General features: G+C 37.4%; 1 protein-coding gene across 1 annotated transcript in view; it reads left to right on the top strand.

The window, feature by feature from the left end:
* Positions 1–1,394: 1,394 nt before the first annotated feature.
* Positions 1,395–23,376, top strand: part of KCNH5 (potassium voltage-gated channel subfamily H member 5) — a 545,730-nt gene continuing 523,748 nt past the window's right edge. The window contains exon 1 of the mRNA XM_036735143.1: positions 1,395–1,467. Within this exon, the coding sequence (XP_036591038.1) occupies positions 1,395–1,467 (73 nt within the window). The remainder of the gene's footprint in view (positions 1,468–23,376) is intronic.

The raw sequence follows: 23,376 nt of genomic DNA, 5'->3' as shown, positions 1-23,376 counted from the left end.
CCTTCCTGATAACTTTTGGGCGATTGTTACGTGTATTCTCCCAGCTTAGTAAGCAACATCCTTAGCAATTGCTTCTCGTTGCAGAACCTCTCCTCCACTTTCACCTGTCAGCGTACCACTCTCGCTAACCCTTGAAGATCTTCCTGCGCTTCTCACCCTTTTCTCCTCATAGGACTGAGCAAATGTAGAGAAATTAAGCGTCAATTTAGCATTAGTGGGAGGTTACTAATGCCCGCCCGTATATTTCCTTTCCTCTTGGACAGTTAAGGAGGCTCAGGCTCCCGCAGCTGGAGGGTAGTAGCAGCTTCACGTGGCAGTGTAGGAGCTTAATTAATGCTTGTTGATTTGATATGTTTTCCTGGAATGAAGAAATTGCCCGCATCAGCTCCACTCAACTCTAGTTCCTGCTCTGCGATCGGTCGAAATGGGTCCCAGAACCGGGGTCAGCACGACTTCTACTGCAGCCACGGCGGTTTTCAGGAGTAGGCACTGTCCAGAGACACAGATATTCAGGAGATGTGTTTGAGACCGTTCCTTACCCATAGTCTAATAATCTTTAGAACTAACTCTCTGTCTCTCTCTCTCCGTGTCTCTCTCTCGCTCTCTCTGTGTCTGTCTCTGTCTGTCTCTGTGCCTGTCTCTGTCTCTCTGTCTCTCTCTGTCTCTCTCTCTCCCTCCTCCTCCTCCTCTTCCTGTCCCAAGTCATGGTTCTTACTGGGTTATGAGATCTCACTTCCTTTCGCCAGGGAAGACTGGAGCAACCACTAACCTCCGCCAGAAGTTGGCACAGCTGGACTGTATGGGTTCAGCTGCCTAAGAGACAAGGGTGGGGTGGAGTGGGGGCGAGAGAGAAAAAACAAGGACTGACGAAGTCTCTCCTGTCTCAAGCAAGAAGAAATGAGGAGGGCGGTGATTTGAGTCCACTTCTTCTATTCCCCTCTCCCCCCAGCCCCCTCCCCAGCTCCCCGGTTTGGGGCTCCCGGGAGTAAGAGCAGATATGCTGAACCCTTGTCAAGGCAGCAACAGCAGTAGCAGCAGCAGCAGCCGTGGGACAGCGACAGCGGGGGCGGCGCAGGCGCACTGTGCCCGCCGGAGCCTGCAGTTTCCGAGCCCCGTGTGCGGCACCGCCACAGTCTGGGCAGCAGCAGCCAGGGGAGCGCTACTACCATGAACTGCCTGATCCTCCTCCCCAGAGCTGCTCATCCGGGTCGGGCTCGAGATACAGTTAAGGGACCCGGTCGCCGCTCCCCCTCCTCTTTTTCCTCTCTCTTCTCTGCTTCTTCTTCTTCTTCCTCCTCCTCCTCCTCCTGCTCCTCCTCCTCTTCCTCCTTCTCCTCCTCCCCCTCCTCCCCCTCCCCCGCCGCGGATCCTGGCCGCTGCTCCCCAGACCCAGGATGCCGGGGGGCAAGAGAGGGCTGGTGGCACCGCAGAACACATTTTTGGAGAACATCGTCAGACGCTCTAGTGGTAAGGAGAGTTGCTCATTTCATCCACCCAGACCTGTGCCCGTGTCTGTCCACATCCCCATATGTATAAGCTGCCCTTCCCTCCAACTTTCTCTTGGAGGGGGGAGGGGGGAATGCAGACACCCCCATGCCCCTGCAAGGTTTTCTGTTCTGTGTGGGACCTGGGGAGGTGGGATAAAGTTGCTTCAGGCCAATTCCCATCCCCACTTTCCACCACTTACCCAGCCCCCCTACACCTGTCAAGAGCTCCAGAAGCGAACTGGGAGAGAATGAGTGAGGACGGAGAGATAGGGAAGTTGACAATTCGCTTGTACCTTAGCATCTATCTGCAGCTAAGTGATGTCTAGAGAAGGGAATTCACGTTGGGTTTTATGACAGCCACTTTACTTTTAAAAATTTCCTCTGTTTTTTTTTTTCAGGTAGGTTTTAGGAACTGACCAAATTTTCAGAGCAATTTTCCGTAAAACAAGGGTTTCCCTCAGGTCCGTAGTGGCTAAAGTCATAGCTGTTTAATGAAGTTTAGGGAGCCAGAACGGCTTTTAACCCCAGTGGGCATAGCTGGAAGGAACCTTGTGATTATTCTGGGTATGCTGAGTTGAATCTTGAATGAGACAGGCAGTATGTCTTAAAAAAAAGACCTCTGCAGTTAAATCTTGTTTTAAAAGGCTTCTTTATATTTACAGAGGATATTTTGACATAAGCAAGGGAAATATAGAACTGAAGTAACAGCCACATTACTTTTAATTCATTTGGAGAATGAATTCCTAGGATGTGGTGTTTCACTTTCGCTACAGATTTCTTAGGGCTTTCCTGCTTTTAGGTATCTTTTAAGAATGCCGTAAGATGATGGTGCCATTTTCCCAAATAGTGCCAGTTGATAACAGACTTTATTTTAAATTTTGAGATCTTCCAAACTTTGTGAGTCATGCCTAAAGACACTCTACTAAAATCTTGGTGCTACTTTTCTTATCTTTACATCATTTCCAAAGCATAAATGTAAAGAGTTCTGTATTTCTCAAAGTTTTTCATCAGAGATCAGTCATTTCAATCATATTTTGAATTTCCTTTAAGTGTCATTGTGGAAAGGACCACTACGGACACGGATGGCATAAAGTAACTGAAGCTCTGTCTAGAGCAGTGTGACAATACCAGCCTACAATTAAAACAGTTTCATCAGTCAGGACTCTTTGCTGGGTTAATAATTCTGAAACTTAGATGTCTTCTGAATTCTATGATCATGAAATAATTTATTGACTTCAGAGAAACTTGTTCTTTAACCTTCTCAGAATATAAAATAGCATATGAGTAAAAATTGCATTCATGTTGATTTCAGAATATCATGTCCCTGAATTATCTACTGTGTATTTGCTCTTGAGCTGATATATATGAAAAAGCCTAGAACCCTAAAGAAGAGGGACAGAGACAACTAATGACAACACCATTATTTATTGGATAGCTTGAATGAACTATCTGATATCAACACAGAACTGACCTTGTAGAAAGTCTTCATAAAATACCAGAACTTTGCATTCGTAGAGCAATTTTAGGTACTTCAAAGTGATTTCACATTCATTATGTCTTTTTAAATGGCCTAACTCAAGAGAAATTCTCCAAGATAAACCATGGTTACCCAATTTTGACATTATTTTGCACTGACATTGTAAATAGCCACATGATGCTAGGAAATACTAATGCTAGCATCAGCGTGCACTAGAAGTATTGGCTTAGCCATTTCTCTTTTCATGTTAAACTTGTCACCATGCTGTTCAGCCCATTGAGAGGATCTTTCAGATAAGACTTTAAAAATGGAGGCTCTATTTCCTCTGGTTGGTCAAGAAGGATGCAATGGAGGCATTCCTCATTTAGGCTTATTATTCTAGTATCCTTTGCTAAGATTGTTTTTTTGTTTCCAACTGAGAATTTGGCATAAACAAATGTTTTATCTACCCTAATATCTTCTGGTTTGGTCAAACTTTAAAATTAAGATTAACTTTATGTAGGCTCTATAATTATATGACTTGCATTCATATAATATTTTCTTTCTCTGAGTTGTGTCTGGTAACCAACTTATTGAAGGTTTCCTCTTTTCTACATGCTGGCTGGTATTTCTTTAGGGTATTTAATATTACTTCTGATGGGGAACCAGGTGCTAAACTAACATTTTATTTGGAAAAGATTATTTTTCTGGCATTGCTAATGCATTGGTAGTCCATAACCACCCTTTAACTCTACTTTCATACACTTTGAGCTTCTGTGGTTGCTAGTAATTTTGAGATAATTACACATAAATATTCTTTAAGAGAAACTGGAATTCAGTTGTTAAATACAAAATTCTCTATCAAGCTGAAGAATTCTTCTGAAGGTAGAAAATAAGAAATTGACAATGACAACACTAAATCATATTATCCACTCATATAGCAATGTCTCCCAGTTGAGAGCAGTTTCTAAATGATATATCAAAAGAATATGAACATTCATTATCTACAAAGTGGAATAATAGTTCAAGGAAAATTCCCTTTTGTTATCCTAGTGGATGGAGTTGTTTGTATAGAAACATAATCCAAGATTTTATTATCCATTGTTAGCATTTAAAAGGAAGAATTGGCAGAACTTCAATGGTAAAAGATGAAAAAAATTAGAGGTTTTTTTAGAAATGGAGAAAGAGGCTTAATATCTCTCTATACATACAGTTCCTCTACTCACCACTTGTTTCTTTCTCACATCCATCCAAAATACAAGAGTAAAATTATAAAAAATAGTGAGGTGGGAGGAGAGAGAGAGAGACAGAGAGAGAGAGACAGAGAGACAGAGAGAGAGAGAGAGAGAGAGAGAGAGAGAGAGAGAGAGATTGAAGTGGATGTATAGAGTGTTAGAGCTGAGGTTCTATAAGACTTTCCCTGATTTAAAAATTGGAGGTTTTTAAATCTATATGATCCTCTTCCCCCTCTTCCCCCACCTCAAACTCCAGCTTAATAAAGCCCTATGGTATTTTACATTTGAGAGTGACTATTTTTTATGTGTTGTGATCATTTCTTCTTAATGATTCTTTGCTCTCCTCACTTAAATTTAAGTCTTTATTTTTTAAAGATTAAACATTGTTAGCAGTCTTTTCATCCAGTCATGTCAGACTGAAAGTCTATGATATTGGATATTGGACAAAGGATATGACAAAGGATATTGGATAAGTTAAAAACAGAGTTTGTCACTAAATCCCAGAATACTAGAACTATGTTTTAGGAAAAATACAGGGAGGTGCAATATGTAACACAGTGGGTAAGAAACATATGGGACTCTTCTTCCTTAGAGGTTTTCTAGGTCAACATATGAACTTCAGAAAAGGTTTAGATACATTAGCTAATAAAAGAATCATAGGAAGTATGGCAAGGAAGTTAGAGATGTTCATAAAGTATCCTTTGCCTTTGAGGAAATGTTATAGAAGGCAGCTGTCATATTATTTCACAAAATGTTCCTTGGTACCATTGACAGAAACCAAAAATCACTGACTGGTTGGATCATTGGCCTAATGACACTTTTTTTGCCCAAATACAAGTTGTTTGAAAACTCTCTTTGTTATTGTAAATTTTGCTCAATAATTCTGTAAATTATTGAAAAATTCAATAGAAACCTGTATTTCTTTTGGAACTTTAAGGTAGGATTCTGCAATAAAAATTTAACTTTGCATAATGAGTTTTGACAACAAGTTGTTTAAAAATTTCTTGATTTGTAAGCAGAAGTAATTTTGGCCACAAAAATCACAGTTATTAAAAGTTTGTAAAAATTATCTTTTCCTTTATGTCTGCTAATGACTAATTAGTGATCTTTAATATTCCAAAATTACAAAATTGGTAAAGATCAAGAAATAATTTTCTTCTTAGGATGGTCAAGATATTTTGAAAGGAACAACATAATCAGAAAAGAGATAGGACTTAGCATCTCATGTTGCTTTTACCTTTTAAGCACAGAAAATATTTACTAGTATTAGGGATATTCAGATTTTTTTCAGGGCCTGCCACATCCAATCATGTCTTACTGTATAATTTAGAGTGAAATCCTAAATGTTTTCTTGTGCATTTATTTTTTAAAAAGAAATTTAGCATTAATTTTCCAAAAAATATATACTGGGGGTAGAGGGGTGTGTGTGTGTGAAGAAACAATCATAATCAATTTTTAGGAAGTCATAAGCAACTTTTTAAGGGAAATGGTTGGAATCAAATGTGTATGCCTGAGTTTAATGTGACTGAATATTTTCCTTGGCACAAATGGGTTTTCTTAAGCAGCTAGAGAAGAAAGATTGGTGAAAATACATAGCTAGATGCAATTTTTTGGCTTATGCATCAGGAAAGTCCATGTATACTTACTTTTACAGTTCAACTATCATATTAACTGGAATTGAACTGACCCACTCACTAGATTTTATTTATAAATCAGTAGAAGATTTACTCTTGGTTCAGAGACTGCACTGCATTATATAATGACTGCAGTACATAGCTGAGCAGAGAGCTCTTTATCCCAGGACATCCCCCTCTTCCCTAGAAATTTCTCTTCTTCTGTCTTTTGTATAATATCAGAAGTGGAATGTGGAAGAAATACATGTTCTAGCTTTCCTAGAATTATCCAATAGGGAAGAATGCCTAAAAAATACTAGGTTATTTGTAGGAAGGAATAGCCATATTTTTTGTTAACATTTGACTAAGTGGATTTCCACAGATATATTTCTTGGGTATGTGAATGTTTAATTTGTCTGTTATTGCTAATAGCACCTGTGTGTTCATGTAGAGATATTTTGTTTTCCAGTTCTCAAAAAGAATGATATAGTGTACTGAAGTTAACAGTTACCACAAGAGGTCACTCTAAGTTTTGTTAGAGGTGAAATGAGTCGCTAATATTTTTCTGGGGGTTGGGAGAGGGGGAAGTGTGAAACCTGTTAAATAAAATTATAGGCTGTTGGAAGAAATATTTGGTCTGCTATTGCTGTTGTAAAAGAGCCTTAACAGAAGAATTGTGGAAGAAAATGAAATGAAATAGAAACATATTTGATTTCTTTTTATTATTGAAATCTTGTTGTTGAATTAGCATTTAGTAAATGGAAAAACAGACTTTATATACAAATTCCATAGTAGATATTTTATGATTTGACATATTTTGTATTAGCAATTTTAAAAAACATAATTTATATTTATTTTGACAAATGAATTATGGTTTTGATATGCATACATACCTTTTTGATGTGGTGACATTTATATGAATGATGATATTTTACAAAATAAGTGACAAATAAACCATGAATAGTTTTTGAAGATTAAAAGTATACTTTTAGTTATTAAAATAATTTTATACCTTTTTTACCAGATGCTTTGATATAATTAAATAAAAACCTCAATTAATATGTCTGTTTCAACTTTATTAAAAAGAAATATAGAGATGATTATATTGGTTTTTCACATTTCTGTTTCTGTGAACATTACTATCTATACATGTGCTTTCTCTATTTGCCACTTGTTTCTGTTTTATATCCATCTAAAAATACAAGGATTAAAAATTCTGAAAGAGAGAAATGAGGTTGGAATAGATGTATGGAATGTTAGGGCCGAGGTTTTGTGAGAATGTCCCTGATTTTAAAACTGGAGATTTTTGTTAAAGTATCATGCAACCTATGTTGAATAAACACAAGAGTATTCAATCACTTTTTATTAAAATGAAACATTTAAAACAATAAACTTAAATAAGTTGTCTAAGCTTATTAAGTTCTAAAAAAATTTTAGAATCACTTCCTTCCCTAGAACATTTGCCACAAATGAGGGATATCTGACCCTGTTTTGCTTGTTTCTTCAACAGCTCAGGGAAATTGCTTGGTCTTAACGTAGTTTAAGGTAAAGAGTACTGACTCTAAAAGAAGACCTGGATTCAGATATCAAATCTGTCCCTACTTATGTGACTTTGGGTAACAATCTCTCTGAGCCTCAAATTCTTCATCTCATAAAAACGAGGAGCTGGACTAGATATTCTCTAAAGTCTTTTTCAGCTCCAAATCATTAATCTTTAATAATTTCAAAGATAGCAATTATGTTCTAAAAACAAAGCTAATTTTAAATCATTTTTGATTTAAAAAATTTGAACCTTCCCTGTTTATGAAAAAAATGAGCAAAAAAATCTAACAAAAATAATGATACACAATACAGAAAATTGGGAATCATTTCTTTAAACAGTAGAGTTAGTGACAATAATGTTTATATTTTTAGAGTCAGAAGTCAACCATTACATGATATTTTATTTTGCTTTTTGTGGCATAGTGAATGGGGTTGTAGTCTTGGAGTTATGAAAACAAGAATCTCTCTTGCCTTTGACACACATAAACTGCCTGCCCATGGATGGGCAAGTGACTTAGTCTCTCAGTGTCCCAGGCAACTTAAAAAAGTATTAATTATGCTAAATTGGCTAATCTGCATCAGTGAAAAGAGTTTGTACACTGGGAATGCCCTACAATGATGAATCATAGGTCTAGTTCAGTGTGTGTGTGTGTGTGTGTGTGTGTGTGTGTGTGTGTGTGTGTAAGATAACCTTAAAAATTTGATATTTAAATTTTCAACTAAGAATTAAAATGATCTTCTCACCTTTTAAAAATGACTACAAGGCACCTGCTCTTAAACATTATCATTTTAAGTAATCCAGAAGGTAATATTGGAAAGTGTGAGTCTTCAAAGACATTTGATAACATCAGAGGAGTAGCAATAATTACCTTAAACTCTATTGCATTTTTATTGACCTTGCAGAAATGAGTACAATGAGTATCTCTAAGTTTTAAACTATTGGGAAGAAATATTAGTGCAATTTCTGAATATTACCTTTATGTACAACACAAAAATAAACTGCAGATGACAAAAGACTTCTGTTAGCTCAAATTGACATAATTTATAAAGCAAGAAGGTTATATAGCAAGAAGGCTATTGTCACATTGCACAGAAATAGAGTTTCTTTTCCAGTTTTTGGTCTGGTTTTATGTTTCTTACAAATATATGCAGCTATAGTTGTCTACAAGAGAGATTCATTCCAAAGCTTGAATCTGTTGTGTGGACACAATTCAGATACTGAAAGTAAAAAAAAATGAGATAGTGCAAATTGATAACATGTTCTTTCAGGTCTGGAGAAGTATATACATCTGCTTGCCATAAATTAGTAATATCTAGTCCTGTTTTTCGTTTGGTTGTATCCTCTGACTCATGCCAGAATTGGATTGTTTGGAAGTCAATGCAGCTTTCATCTCCCAAAGCAGAAATAAAGTTACTATACAGTGAAAAATATTTAGTTAGTCAATCTTTCAGCAAACATTTGTTTTTTACTATGGCCCAGGTATTGTGGATACTAAGAAAGGTAAACATATAGTTCTTGCCTTAAAGGAGTTCACTTTCTAGTGAAAGAGACAACATACAATTAGAGTACATACCAGACAGAGGTAGTATAAAGGGGACATGATCTCAGTAGGAAGGCGTTAGAGTTGGAGGGGAAGGGAAAATGAAGGATGGAGAAAGGCCTCCTCTACCAGAAATCTGAACTAGGAATTGTTCTGTTTAGACAAAGTCTAATGGAACATATGAAAACTTAATAATACCTTTTAAGAAAATGTGTGATAGGCAATCTTGCCTTTCTCTTGTTTTCCATACTGATGACTGACATTTTCTACCTTTGTGATTTTACTTTGTCTAAAATATGTGATAGTACATACATACATATATGTAAATATATACATACACACACATATATAATATTTATTTGAATGTTCTTTTAAAAAGTTTTGGATAGAGAAAGACGTATAAGAAAACACTTTAGCAATATTTAAGACCTTGGCATAGTAGGCATAAATTTGGGTTAAAGTTAACAGATATCTTTTATAATTACAAAAATAAAAAGTTGCACTTGGTAGTAATTTAGGATGAAATTTAGTTCCATAATAGAATTCATATTAATAAAAAGAGACATGATTTAGATTTTAAAAGTAAATTAGTGATAAATAACTGGGTCACATTTTGTCACAGGAATAGGTTTACAATCTGTTTATATGACTAAATGGAGGATGAAAAATGTATCATTGTCACTGTGGAGAACCTAGGGACATTTCCTTGTCACAAACCTCAGCTGTAAGAAGTGAACAGTTACTTTGTGATTGAAGGACCAAACTAGTCTCTTCACACCCTGAAGCAGAGATGTAAGCCTTACCTGATCACATATGTTCCATGTTGGGGAAAATAAATCTTAGCAAATTTGCTTCTTTTGCATATTCACTGTTTAAAAAAAGTGGAGATGTTGCTATATGTAGGTCACACATATTAAGTCCCAGAATTATATTAAAATAAAAACAAATTGACCCTGGCTCCCCTTCTAACCACTGCTAAATATTTATCCCTTTTGTTTCCAAACTCCTCAAATATTCATTCTAGTCCAGCCAAATCAAACTGTGTACAAGCAATGTGCTAAATGCTGGGAACACAAAGAAAGGCACAAACATCCTCTGTTCTCAGTGAGCTCACCTATGAATGAGGAAGACAACATACAAGCAGTTATATATGTACAAGATCCATGTGAAGGTAAATTGGATGTCATGTCAGAGGGAAGACACTAGCAATGGCAAGGTGGGGGTGGTAGATGAGCAGGAAAGGCCACTTGTGGAAGGTAGAGAATTTGAGCTGACTCTTAAAATAAGTCAGGGTACTTAATCATTTTTCTATCACTAGTTCCTTTTTTTCCTGGCAGTCAAAAAAAAGCTCATTATGAATTGAGTTTATACTGAGAGACATAGTTTTCAGGACTTGAGGATGTAATATTCTCATTGTATTTTGCCCCGGTCTGATAACATCTGGATTATTGTGTTCAGTGTGAGGCATCATATTTTAGAAATAGACATTGGTAAGCTGGAGAGATTCCAGAGGAAGGCAGCCAGGTGGTGAAAGACATACCATATGGGGACTGGTTGAAGGAACTGGGGATATTTAGTATGGAGAAGAGAAGGCTCAGGGAAGACATGCTAGCCATATTCAAGTACTGGAAGGGCCATCACATGGAAGGAGGATTAGATTTGTTTTGTTTTGCTTTAAAGGGTAAAAGTAGGTGCAATTTGCAAAGAGGCAAATGTAAAGTTTGAAGTCAGAAAATGTCCTAATAGTTAAAGCTGGAATGAGCTGCCTCTGGAGGTAGTAGATTCCTCATCCTTGGAAGTCACTCTTTAGGTATATTGTAGAGAGGATCCTTTTCCAGGTATGGACTTGACTAGCAGGTTGCTGAGGTCCTCTCCGTTTCTAAGAATAACTCCCTCCAAGAAACATCAAGATATTCTTAGCCTTCTTGACCACTCTGTGGCATTTGATAACTATTGAACGCACAGCTCTTCTTGGGCTCATCCATGGATCACAGATGTAGAACTAGAAAAGACTCTCAAAGTCCTCCCTTCCTTTATTTTATAATTGAGGAAAATGAGGCTCAGAAAAATTAAGTGATTCTAGAAATAGACAGCAACAGAGCTGGGATTTGAACCATGGCTGTTTGCTTCCAAAGCCTGAACCAACTCATTATGTCGCTTCCATATAATTGCACTTTAATTCCTACTTCCCTGACTGTTCTTCCTCTGTTTCATTTTCCAGTTTCTTTTTCTCCTTTCCAAAACCCAGGGTGTCTGAGGTTTGAGTCATAAGCTTTCTGTTCTTTTCTCTCTGTATTCGCTTTCTTCTGTAGGGCTGTCTAGTCTCATGGATTCAGCTGTATGCACTTTATGTTTTTGAATCCCAAGTCTACATCTCCTCTGTCACCCCCCATCTATGCTTTACTCCCATATTTACAACTCACTTCAGGACAGTGCCACTTATATTTACTGCTATATTAACTCAAATTAAACAAGTCTTAAGTTTAATATATAATATCAAATATTTATTTAGGGGCTATATTCAAGGCTGAGAAATAGCATCATGTAGTGGAGAGACGGCTGGATTTGGTGTCTAGAAGAGCTAGATTTAAGGACCACCTCTGACACACAGAGGCAGGGTAACTGTTGGCAGGCACATGGAATGTGAGTTCCTAAGGCTCTTAAGTTGCAGAATATTTCCTGATCTGCAGTGATAGAGGGATTTCTGCACTGGGTATTTCCTACATCAATAAAATCATAGCTCTGCTTACAAACAAATGAGGGAAGGAAGGAATAAATTAATAAACAGACAAATGAACAAACAAATACAGAAGTATAAACCATTGTGATGGGAACTAGATGGGCAAAGGTAGATAAAAAACAAACTACACTCCCCAGAAGCTTAGGGAGGAAGGCCTTAAACACAAATAACTGATACCAAGGAGAGTGGAATAAGTGGAAGAGAGAGGTCCAGGCAAAATGCTATAGGAAATTTGGGGAGAGGATGTTTTTAGTGTTAGGGTGGGATAGGAGATGAAGAAAGGTGTCACGGAAGTAGTATCTGAATTGAACCTTGAAGAAAGTTAGGGAGTCAACTGGGGGGGGTGGATTTGGAAGTGAGTTCATTTTGGGGTCTTAGATTGAGACATAATCCACTGTCTTAAAAAAATTCAAAGAATGTCACAGTGAAGGAATGAGCTTATTTGCTTCCATTAGGGGTGAATTAAAAGCCATGAAACAAGTTATTTGGAAAGCTTTGGGGTCAATATAAAGAAGGACTTGTTAGGATCAAATGAGGTAAGGTATAGTTTGTAATTGCAAAGCAATGTATATCTGAAGAATTTTAAGTGGCGACTTAAAGTTAATCTATCAACAATGAAACAGATAGCCTTATTACAGTGTAGGTTCCTCATCACTAGAAGTGTTTCAGTAAGGGCACACTTGAAATTTAGTAGTTGATGGTAATGCTTTGTTTCCTCCTAAGGTTGGTTCTGAGGTTCCTGTATTATATGGATGATTTTCCCTCTGACTCATCCTCTGTTCTGTCATAATAGTAATTCTTGGTGTATTGGGCTTTGGATCCTTTGTCTACATTTCTTTATTTGATTTTTACATCAGCCCTGAGAAAGGCACAAGACAGGTATTATTAGCTTCATTTTACAAATGAGGCCCTATTTTACAGATGAATAAAATGAGGCCAAGAAAGATAAAATGATTGTCTAGAATCCTAAGCATGATGAGTGACAGGAAAATCATGTGGCAAGTAAGAGGAGTAGCAGGGACTAGAATCCAGACATCATTGATCACTTACAAAATGGAAGAGCTAATTGGCTACCAACTCCCGGTAAGGGCTTTTATGTTATCTGAACATGGTAAGAATTATCATAAATGTCTGCTGCATGTCACAAAAATCGGCAGCTATTGAGCCTTAGTGGAGTACCTATAAGCTCTAATCCTTCATCCCTGTCAGTTAATTGATCAGTCAGTAAACATTTACTAGGCACTTACTATTCCAAGCTTTAAGATGGCCAGATGGATAGAATGCCATGCCTGGAGTCAGAAAGACCTGAGTTCAAATGTGGCCTCAGATATTTACTAGCTGTGTGACTCTGGACAAGTCACTTAACACTGTTTGCCTCACTTTTATCATCAGCAAAATGAGCTAGAGAAGGAAATGGCAAATCATTCCTGTCTCTCTGCCAAGAAAACTCCAAAAAGGAGTCACAAAGAGTTGGACAGGACTGAAATGACTAAACAACAACAAATTCCAGGCAGTTTGCTAAGTGCTGGAGATGCTAAAAAATGGAAAAATACAGTCCTTATTCTAACGGGTTAACAGACAAATTGCAAATAACAATGTGGCTGTGAAGACACATACAAAATACATGCACAATACATATATAACACATACACAATGCATACATAATACATACCTATATGCATATAGTAAAGTATGTATTATAGTACATATAGCATACTATAAAATACACACATACACACACACAATGCATGCAGGAAAGGTAGAATCAGAGGGAAGGCACTAGTATGGTCATGATGGGGTGAGGGGTATTGAAGGCCTCTTGCAGGAAATAGGATTTGAGCTGAATCTTGAAGAAAACTAGGAAAGTTAGGAGTTTGAAGTTAGGAGGGAGGGCATTACGAGAATGGAGGAAAGCCAGTGCAAATAGATTGAGTCAAGAGATGTTAAAAGCAGCAAGTAGGTCTGAGTTCAGAGTTTGTGGAGGGGAGAAAAGTGTAAGAAGACTGAAAAGTTAAGAAGGACCGAGGATGTGAGGGACTTTAAAAGCCAAACAGGACATTTTATATTTCATCTTAGAGATAGTAGAGCCCCACTAGAAATTGTTGAATAAGTGATTGATGTGGTCAGACCTGCACTTCAGGGAAATCGCTTTGGCAGTCAAGTGGAAGATGGATTGGAGTAGACACTTGAGGCTCTAAACCAAGCAGCAGCTGTTGCAGTAGTCCTGGTGTGAGGTACTGAAGGCCTGCATCAAGGTGGTTGTAATGTCAGAGAGAAGAGGGCATATAAGAGAGATGTTACAAAGGTAGAAATAACAGGACTTAACCACTGATTGCATATGGGAGGTAAGAGGGATTGAGGATGACACCTAGGTTGCAAGCCTGATGTCCTCAAGAGAGATAGAAAAAATTGGGAAGGGGAGAATTTGGGGGGGCATTTGATGAGTTATGTTTTGCACATGGGTTGATGTGTCCTTAGAACATCCATTCAAGATGTCCCAAAAGCAGTTGGTAATGATGGGCTGGAGCTCAGGAGAGATTTGTGCTACATGTATAGATGTGATAATCACCTGTAAAGATATGAACCCATGGGAGCTGATGAGATCACCAAGTACGTCCTGCCTTCTCCAAACCCAAATTCCACAACCCCCCTTTGGAATGAATTGTTATCCAACAGACCTTTCCTTGCTTGTATGCTTGAAGCCATCTCTTGAGGGGCAACTCACCACTCCTCGAGACAGCCACATTTGGATAGCTCTGTTAGTAATTTTTTTAAATTCTAATTTCATCTTTTCACAACTTCTATTCATTGATTCTAGTTCTACAGACTGAGCCCAAGAACAAAAGGTCCAATCTCTCTTCCACTTGATAACTTTTCAAGTATTTGCAGGCAGCTACCGTGTCCAACTAAGTCTTCTCTTTAGGCTAAATATCCTTAGTTCTTTCAAATGATGCTCACATGACATGATCTTTAGACCGCCTTCCATGTTGGTTGTCCTGTTCTCAACAATTGCCAGTGATCAACATCCCATCTAAAATGATATGTAGAATTGAACACATTACTCCAGATGTGGTATGAACAGGGTAGAACATAGCAGGATTACCACCTCCTTCATTTTAGACACAATGCCTCTTAGGCAGTCTAGAATTTCACTAAGCTTTCATTCAGCTGCCATACCAAACTATTGCTTCAACAGTGACCTCCGGGCATTGGAGTTTGTGTGTGCCGACATGACTTTAAACCTCTTAATCTATGTGCTTTTGCATGGACTGGCTCCTCTGGCCTAGAATGCCTCCCTCCTTATCTCAACTCTTAGAATCCCTAACTCCCTTCAAAACTCAGCTAAGGGTCACTTGCTTTAAGAAACCTTTCCTGATATTTTTTGTTCTCTCTTTGTATCTCCTCGGGCACTAGGTGGCATGATGAACAGAGTGCCAGGCTTGGAGTCAGGAAGATCCATCTCTCTGAGTTCAAATCTGGCCTCAGATACTTGCTTGCGTGCTTGAAGGCCTCCATTGAGGGGTAACTTACCACCCCATTAAACAGCCTATTCCACATTTGGATAACTCTGTTAGGAGTGTTTTCCCCCCAATCCTAATTCCACCTCTTCACAACAGCAACTCACTGCTTCTAGTTCTACAGATTGTGGCCAAGCAGAAAATGTACAATATGTGACTCTGGGCAAGTCACTTAACCCTGTTTGCCTCAGTTCCCTCATCAGTAAAATGATCTGGAGAAGGCAATGACAAACCACTCCAGTATCTTTGCCAAGAAAACCCGAAATGGGGTCACAAAGAGTCAGATGTGACCAAAATGAATGAACAATAGTTGTAACCCTAGCCCTTAGCACAGTACCTGGAATATAGTAGATGCTTAATAAATGCTTGTCAGCCCACCGACTTAGTAGAATAAAGAAGGTGAGAGTCTTGCTATTTTCTATCCTGGTTGGACCGTATATGGGTCCAACCCTAGAATATGAGTCAAGGCAATTTAGGGCCGGGAAAATGAGAGTATCCAGAGGAGGTTGCATGCCCCTAGGATGGTGGGGGAATGGAAATAAATGATGCTAACTTGAAGGGTATATAGCTGGTTAGCCTAGAGAAGAGAAGGTTTGGGTGGAGGGCCATCAAATTCATATATTTAAACAATTGTCTGAATAAAGATATAGAGAAAGCATTAGATATTTTTTTTTTCACTGCCTGGCCTCAAAGGACAGACTTAGAAGCAATAGATGAAAATTAGAGGGAGACAGATTTTAGGTGGACATAACTGATTCGTCAGATGACACAGTTTTTGATATTCAACACCTTCTCTCTTCCCTTAGCTCCCTCAACTCTTTGTTTGGAGGAGGACTGAAAGGTGGAGCAATAAAACCTCCCACAAGCCTTCCTTCTTAGAGGGGTCCAGAAATTCTAGAACTTTTCAAGTGACTCTTCATTTTCTATCATCAGTTCTACTTCATTTTATTCTACAGACCATCATGCGTTTACACTCGGAAGACCCGGTGGTTACCTTTCCTCTCTTTTCAGCTTCCTTTTGTGTGTTGTCTTCCCCCTATTAAATTTTGTTAAACATTTATTCAAACTACTTGAGGACAGAAACTATCTTTTTTTCTGCTTATACATGTCACCAGAACTTAGCACAGTACCTGACACATAGTAGGCATTAGTAAATGTTGATTGAGTTGAATGGATTTGAATTGAGAGAACAAAAGACTTTAAAATAATTAGATCCTTGTAAAGATCCTTGGGCTGCCTTGGGATATAGTAGGTTCATTTTCTCCATCACTAGAGATCTCCAAAAAAAGTGGAAACTCACTTTTTGTTTTGGAGGTGTTGTATAGGGGTTTCCTATTCAGGTGTAGGATAGACTAAACTATTGTTTCAGAGTAAGACCCTTTAAACTCTGAAAGTCTGTGGTCCTATGATTTCCTTCTGATTATCTAGACCATGTTCCCCGAACATGGTAATCACATGGTTAGTGAAAAAGCAAGGTAGTCAAGGGGAATAATCTGCATTACTCAAAGAACAATAGAGCCAACTCTTCTACTTTCTCACAATGCTTCCTTGAAAAATGCTACTTTTTTGAGAAAGAGTAGTTTTCTTCTTGCTTCAGAGTATTTTTAAAATTTTAAAAATTAACAAAAACATTATATTTCCATTTCACTTCCTTCTCCCATTGGAAAAAAGGGAAAAATACTACAAGAAGAAGACTCTTAGAACAAATATGTGTACTCAAGCAAAACAAATTCCCATATTGACCTGTTCCCCAAATATATGTCTAATACAGTTCCTTGAGTTCAGAGGTCAGCATCATGCTTCATCGTTGGTCCTCTGGAATTCGAGTTGGTTACTACATTGATCAGATTTCTTTAGTCATTCTGTCTTTTGTCTTTAAAATACTATTGTTATTTACAGATTTTTATTTTGGTTCTGCTCACTTAATTCTCCATCTGTTCATATGAGCCTTCTCAGGTTTTTCTGATACTATCCCTTTTGTCATTTCTTCTTTCACAATAGTATTCCATTAAATTTAGACAGCCATCTCTCAATATGAGGATATCCCCTGAGTTTCCTCTTCTTTACCACCTCATAAAGAACTGCTAGAAATGTTTTTGAACATATGAGTACTTTTCCTCGTTCTTTGATCTCTTTGGGGTGTAGGTCTTATATTGATATTGCTGTATCCAAGGGAATGCACAATTTATTACATAGTTCCAAATTGCTTTCCAGAATGGCTGCGCCTTTTCAAAGCTAGACCAACTGACGTCTTCATCAGTTTGCCTGTTTTCCCACATCCCTGCCAACATTTATCATTTTCCTTTTTTGATCAGTTTCAGCAATCTGATAACAATCTCAGCAGTGCTTTAATTTGCATTTCTCAAATTATTGGTATTTTTGAGCATTTGTTCATGACTACTGATAACTTGAATTTCTTTATTAGAAGACTGCCTATTCATGTGTCAAATGAGATCATATTTGTAAATCACTTAATACCTGCTTATTTATTAAGCACTTAATAAAAAACTTGTTCCCTTCCCCTTCATATCCTTTGACCATTTTTCAGTTGAGAAATGGGTCTTTCATTCGTACTACTTGATATTTCTTAGAGGAGGTAAGGGAGATTGCAGAAATATACACTTCTTTTGTAAATTTTCACATCAAAAGTTTTAAATCAGTCAGGAGGAAGTTTAATCAAATTCTTTTTGGCTATATTGGGCTGTTAATTATATGCATACACATATATACACGTATGTATATACACACACGTGTATGTACATATGTATATGTATGTATGTGCATATGTTGTTGTGGCCACTCATGGGCCTAATGTCCCTGCTGGTTGGCACTGAAACTTTGACTTGCTGTTTCTAACCTGAGCCAGTTTGCCCCTTGTAGGCAGCCTGGTGGCATTCATTCCCCTAACTCCTGAGGGCTCACCCCATTGGTGCCAGATTTGGTGAAGATACCTGATTTGTTTTAGTCCTACTGCATGCCTAGCCCAAGCCATCCACATACCTCAGCCTCCTCAGAAACAAGGATTATAGGCATGTGTCACCAAACCACTATATATATATACACACACACACATATACACACATATATATGTATGTATATATGTATGTATATATATATATTTTCAATATAATGTACCTTTAGAAAATTAATTGGGTTGTAAATGTAATACAGAAAACATTCTTATTTTCTGTCCTTTTAATCTGCATGTTGTACTCCACTTGTAATTTATATACCTTATATGGAGTTATTAAGACACCAATGTTTGATTACTTTAAAAAGTTAATTCCAAAGAATAGGTGTGTTCTTTTTCAGAAAAATACATTTGCAAAAATGGAGTTTTGTATTTACAGTGATTTGTAGATGATTAAATTATGTTTTTTTAACTTGTGGAAACACCACCTTGAATGATTTAGCTATTCTTTCTTAATCTATACACATATGTTTTATGTATATATGTGAATACTGTATATGTATGTGTATATATAAACACTGTCTCACACACATTGCTTAGTGATAGTGATTTGACTTGGTGGTTCATTGATATACAGAACTCCCAGATAGAGAAATTTCATCTAGCATTTCAAGTCAGCAGCTTCTCTGAACTTTGTAATCTTAAAGAGTTGTCTAGAGTAGAGGTGTCAAATTTCCAGCCCTGGGGGGCATGCTGCCTACAACACTCCTGAGTGTTTCCTGAAATAGATTAAAATATAATTAGGGTATATTTAACAAAATAAATAAGACTATGATAAAACATAGATCATATTAACATGTAGTTTTCTAAATCAATATGTGGTCCACCAGAATCCTTAGGTATGATTTAGTATCCTTCCATTTCTATTTGAGTTTTGATACCACAGGTCTAGAGTACTGAGTGGTGACTTGTCCAGAGTCATACAACCAGTTTGTGTCAGAGGCAGGATTTGAACTCAAGTTTTCCTGGCACCAAGGCCAGCTCTCTATTTACTATACCATTTTAGGGATTAAAAAAAAAAGTTCATCATAAGCAGACAGTAACAATTTGGCATGCTGTATATGGAAAAACTTGAAATAATAGAGTGGACGAATGCATGTTGATGTACTACCCCAAGTATTACTATTTCTGCATGACACAAATTAATATTTTGATTTTAATTATTCTACTAAATCTTGAAGTTACTCTGCCTCATCAACTATTCAAGTAAAAGAATTTGAAATGTTTACTATCTTTAGAAAATCTGTTGCATTTTCTATATCCAATAATACTGATTGTTTCACTATCAGAATTTTAGAATATTACAAATAGTTGTTAAATGAACATGTTAATTATTACATTCTATCCGTACATGATGAAAGATTTTCACTGGTGGAAAAATGACTAGTAAAACTAATAGAAGCACAGACATTTTAAAATTGCCTTTGAACTTTAAGTGGAGACATACTTTTCTCTTTGATTGAAGCTGAACGAATTTGAAGAAATTAGCATTTTATCATTGATTTTAAAATTTCTAAAATGATAGTGTTTGTGTGATGTTACCAGTATTGGGGAATAATATTGAATCTTCTACATTTGTGTCTGTATGCGCGAGTCTTTATCCTTGAATGAGCTCCTACAGTAAGAAATCAGAGGGTATTTAGAAAGTTCATGGGAAAGAATATGTCTGCCCCTCTGTCTCTGATCTTGCCTGCCAGAGATGGACATTGTGGCCGTGGGCTATGCTATTAAACCTGCTGAGGCTTCAGTTTTCCCATCTGTGCCAATTTGTTTACCAAGGTAAAATGTTCCCGGAATCATTCTGATGCTATTGTTCCACGGAAGCTTGAGAGAGCAGCAGACCAGTCATCATCTGCCTAGGAGACTAGTTTTGAATGTGTATTTATTTAGTGTGTTTAATTATAGTTCAGCTCAATGATTGTGTGTGTGTGTGTGTGTGTGTGTGTGTGTGTGTGTGTGATTTGATCCCAGAGTTTTTTTCTTGTTTATTTTCTTGCGTTCCCTCAGAAAACCTGTTACTGATGATTGTCTGCATCCTCAAATCTTAGTGATGGATTAAAATACTATATTCCTTGTCCCAAAATAGATTGGAAGCTTCAGTTGGCAAAAACTAATAGCTAGTTAGTACTTAAAAGCTTAATTTTTAAACAAATATTACCTCATTTTATCCTACAGCTACCCTAGTAAGCAGTTGGCATTGTTACACCTGTTTTACAGATGAGAAAACTGGGGCAAACAGAGGTTAAATCACTTGCCCAGTATCACACCACTAGTTAAATTTCTGAGGCTGGATTTGAACTCAGGTCTTCTTGTCTCTAGGTCTACTGATTTAGCCACTGTGCTACCTATCTGCCTCAAATTACAGTAACCTTCTTTTTTATCAGTGTCAACAGAATATGGTGCAATTTTCTTGATTATTAGGAGCATAGGTCTAGATATAAGACACCTTCAAGGCCATTTGACAGATGAGGAAACTGAGGCCCAGGGATATTAAGAAACTTGATCTAGGTCACATGGGTAATAGGCACTAAAAATGGGATTTGAATCCAGGTCCTCTGTTTCCAGAGTTAGACGACTGTCCTTGCCCCACAATGCACAGTATAAAATGATATGATTCCTTCCTTGAGAGTTTATGTTCTGTGTTATTCCTTGAACTTTTACTCCTAGTTTATCTTATGCTATTTGAAATACAGAGAAAGCAGCTTGGGAAGCAACCTTACTACCCTTCATGAGGCACTTACTTCAGAAGCTAAATTTTCTGAACACTAATTTTATTTCTTATAGGAGTAAGGCATTCAAACCTGTATTCAGAGGCTATGAACTTCAAAGGCTCAAAGACGTCTTACAAAACAGATATGCTGTTATTGTTGTTCGCTTGTGTCTGATTCCTCATGACCTTGTGGTCTATATTGTCCGTGGGGTTTTACTGGGAAAGATATTGGAGTGGTTTGCCATTTTCTTCTTTAATGGAATAAGGTAAACAGATTAAGTGACTTGCCCATGATCACAGAGTTAGTAAATGTCTGAGGTCAGATTTGAACTTAGGTCTTCCTGACTCCTGGCCCGGCACTCTACTCACTGAGTCATCTGGCCACCTGTGGATGAGATACCTGTTAAATAAAATAAGCAGTCTCAAATGCATTATCTTATTTTTGTAGTAGTAGTAGTAGTGGTGGAGGATTTTAAAATACTTTGGAAGAAAATGTCTCCTGACATTTGGACACTTGACTCTAAGAGTTGAAGCTTTTCTTAAGGTTCTTCCTTCAGTGTAGCCCAGAACCTAAATAGATATAAGCTCCTTGAAGTCAGGGGAATTTGTGTTAATGCTAGTGTCTTCCCTCTGTGATTATCTCCTAATTTATCCTACTTTAAAATCTTATTTGCACATAGTTGTTTAAATGTTGTCTTCTTCATTATTTTATGATTCCTTTGAAGGCAGGGGCCATTTTTGCTTTTCTTTTTATATAGTTGCACAGTACACATAATAGATGCTTAATAAGTACTTATTGACTTGTCTTTTTGGGTTCTCGACAGCGTTTGTGTGCTTTATATCTAACAGGGGCCTCAAGAGATTGGAACCATATTAAGAAAGAACAATGATGTTGACATCAGTCATATTGGTGTATTGTACCCAAAGAGCTGGGAGTATCATTTTAAAAGGTAGATTACAGAAAATAGTCTGAGCATATATAGAGCTAATGGCACCAGATAATACTGCATTAAAACTCCTCCTGTCCAAAAGAAAATTGTACCTCTCTGGCAGTCTAAGCCTACCACAGAGAGGACACAGTGGTGTCTTAAGGAGTTGGCAGTGCAGAGCTGTACCAGAATATATGAAGATTCCTTAGGATTGTTTTAGAACTGATATTAAAAAAAGTTTTCAACATTTTAAGACTGAGCTATAGTTTCACAACTGTTGCACACAGATTTTGTTTCATTTTGTTTTTGATGCTGAGTCTGCATATCTCCCCAAGTACAACAGCCACTCTGAGGTCCAACCCCAATATTAATTGGTGTGGAAGTTCTGACCAGTTTTATTTTTCACTGTAGAGTAGTTCACCCCTTCTTAGGAAACTGCTTTAGGCAGTCTGGTGGCACTCCTCCTCCCAGGGCTCAGCATATTGTTGTTTTGCTTATTAAATAATTAAATAAGCAGCTCTAGCCCTAATGCAACTCAAAACTCCCAGACTCATGTGATCCATTAGCTGGTGCTTCCCCGGCAGCAGGTACTATAGGAATGCACCACCATACTGGCCTCCCATGGATTTTTTACCACTGGGAATGTACAACGACTTCATTTTTTAGTAAAATAAATCCTTGTTTGTGGATGAAATATCTTAAAAAATTTGTGCTTTCAAATTAGCCTGAGTCAAACCTTTTAAAAAAAAACCCCAACATATGAAGTGAATTATTCATCATTTAATATCGATAAAACAGCTTGGGAAAATGTATTGGAATATTTTTTCTTAAGATTAGTGGAGGGAGGCAGTGATTGCTACAGTGAGTTCCTCTCTAACAATCTGACCTTGTTGCAACTTGTAACCACAGGACAGCAGGTATTCTGAAAAATTGTGTAAAGCCATGTGCTATTTAAGTTCCTAGATTGTGATTGTCTTTTAGCCTAAGCTTAAAATTCATCCCCTTTTGCTAATGCTTTCTCAGCAATCTAATTTTTTTTCAACTAAAGGGAATTTATAATTTTCTGGATAACAATTTCATTCCAGGTCTATCTTCCTCTTAGTAATATCTACTAATTATCTCAATTATTACTGTCATTTGAGAGATTGTTGTGGGATTTACAATCCAATGGTACAGTTATTCAGTATGTCCTATGCAGAAAAGATGCATTTTTTCTTCCTTATTCCCTCACTCCCACCCTGAGATTAGGTCTCTATCTCATTCAGGCTGGAAGCGCAGTAACATCTCAAAGGAATGGTCTCTTTGCTGATTGGCATGAAAACTTTGATCTTCTCAGTTTCTGATCTCTGGCAGTCCCCTCCCTTCACCCACACTTAGGCAGTTTGGAGGGCCACTCCCAAGGACTCACCATATTGGTGCTAAACTTAGTGTGGACCCTTGGTTGGCTTCAGCTCTACTATAACTCAGACCTCCTGAGTTCAAGGGTTGCCAACCTAAGCCTCCACTATAGCAGGGATTACAGATATTCCCATCATGCCCAGTCATTTTAAACTTCTAATTAAGGTGGCTACCTAACAAGAAGATTGTAGGTATTAATACCTAAAATTCAGCATCCCCCTTCAAACTTAGTTCTT

This window comes from Trichosurus vulpecula, chromosome 8 (genome assembly GCF_011100635.1).
Source record: "Trichosurus vulpecula isolate mTriVul1 chromosome 8, mTriVul1.pri, whole genome shotgun sequence".
Lineage (NCBI taxonomy): Eukaryota > Metazoa > Chordata > Mammalia > Diprotodontia > Phalangeridae > Trichosurus > Trichosurus vulpecula.
The sequence above is the reverse complement of the archived record's forward strand: the minus strand, read 5'-3'. Positions and strand labels throughout refer to the sequence as shown.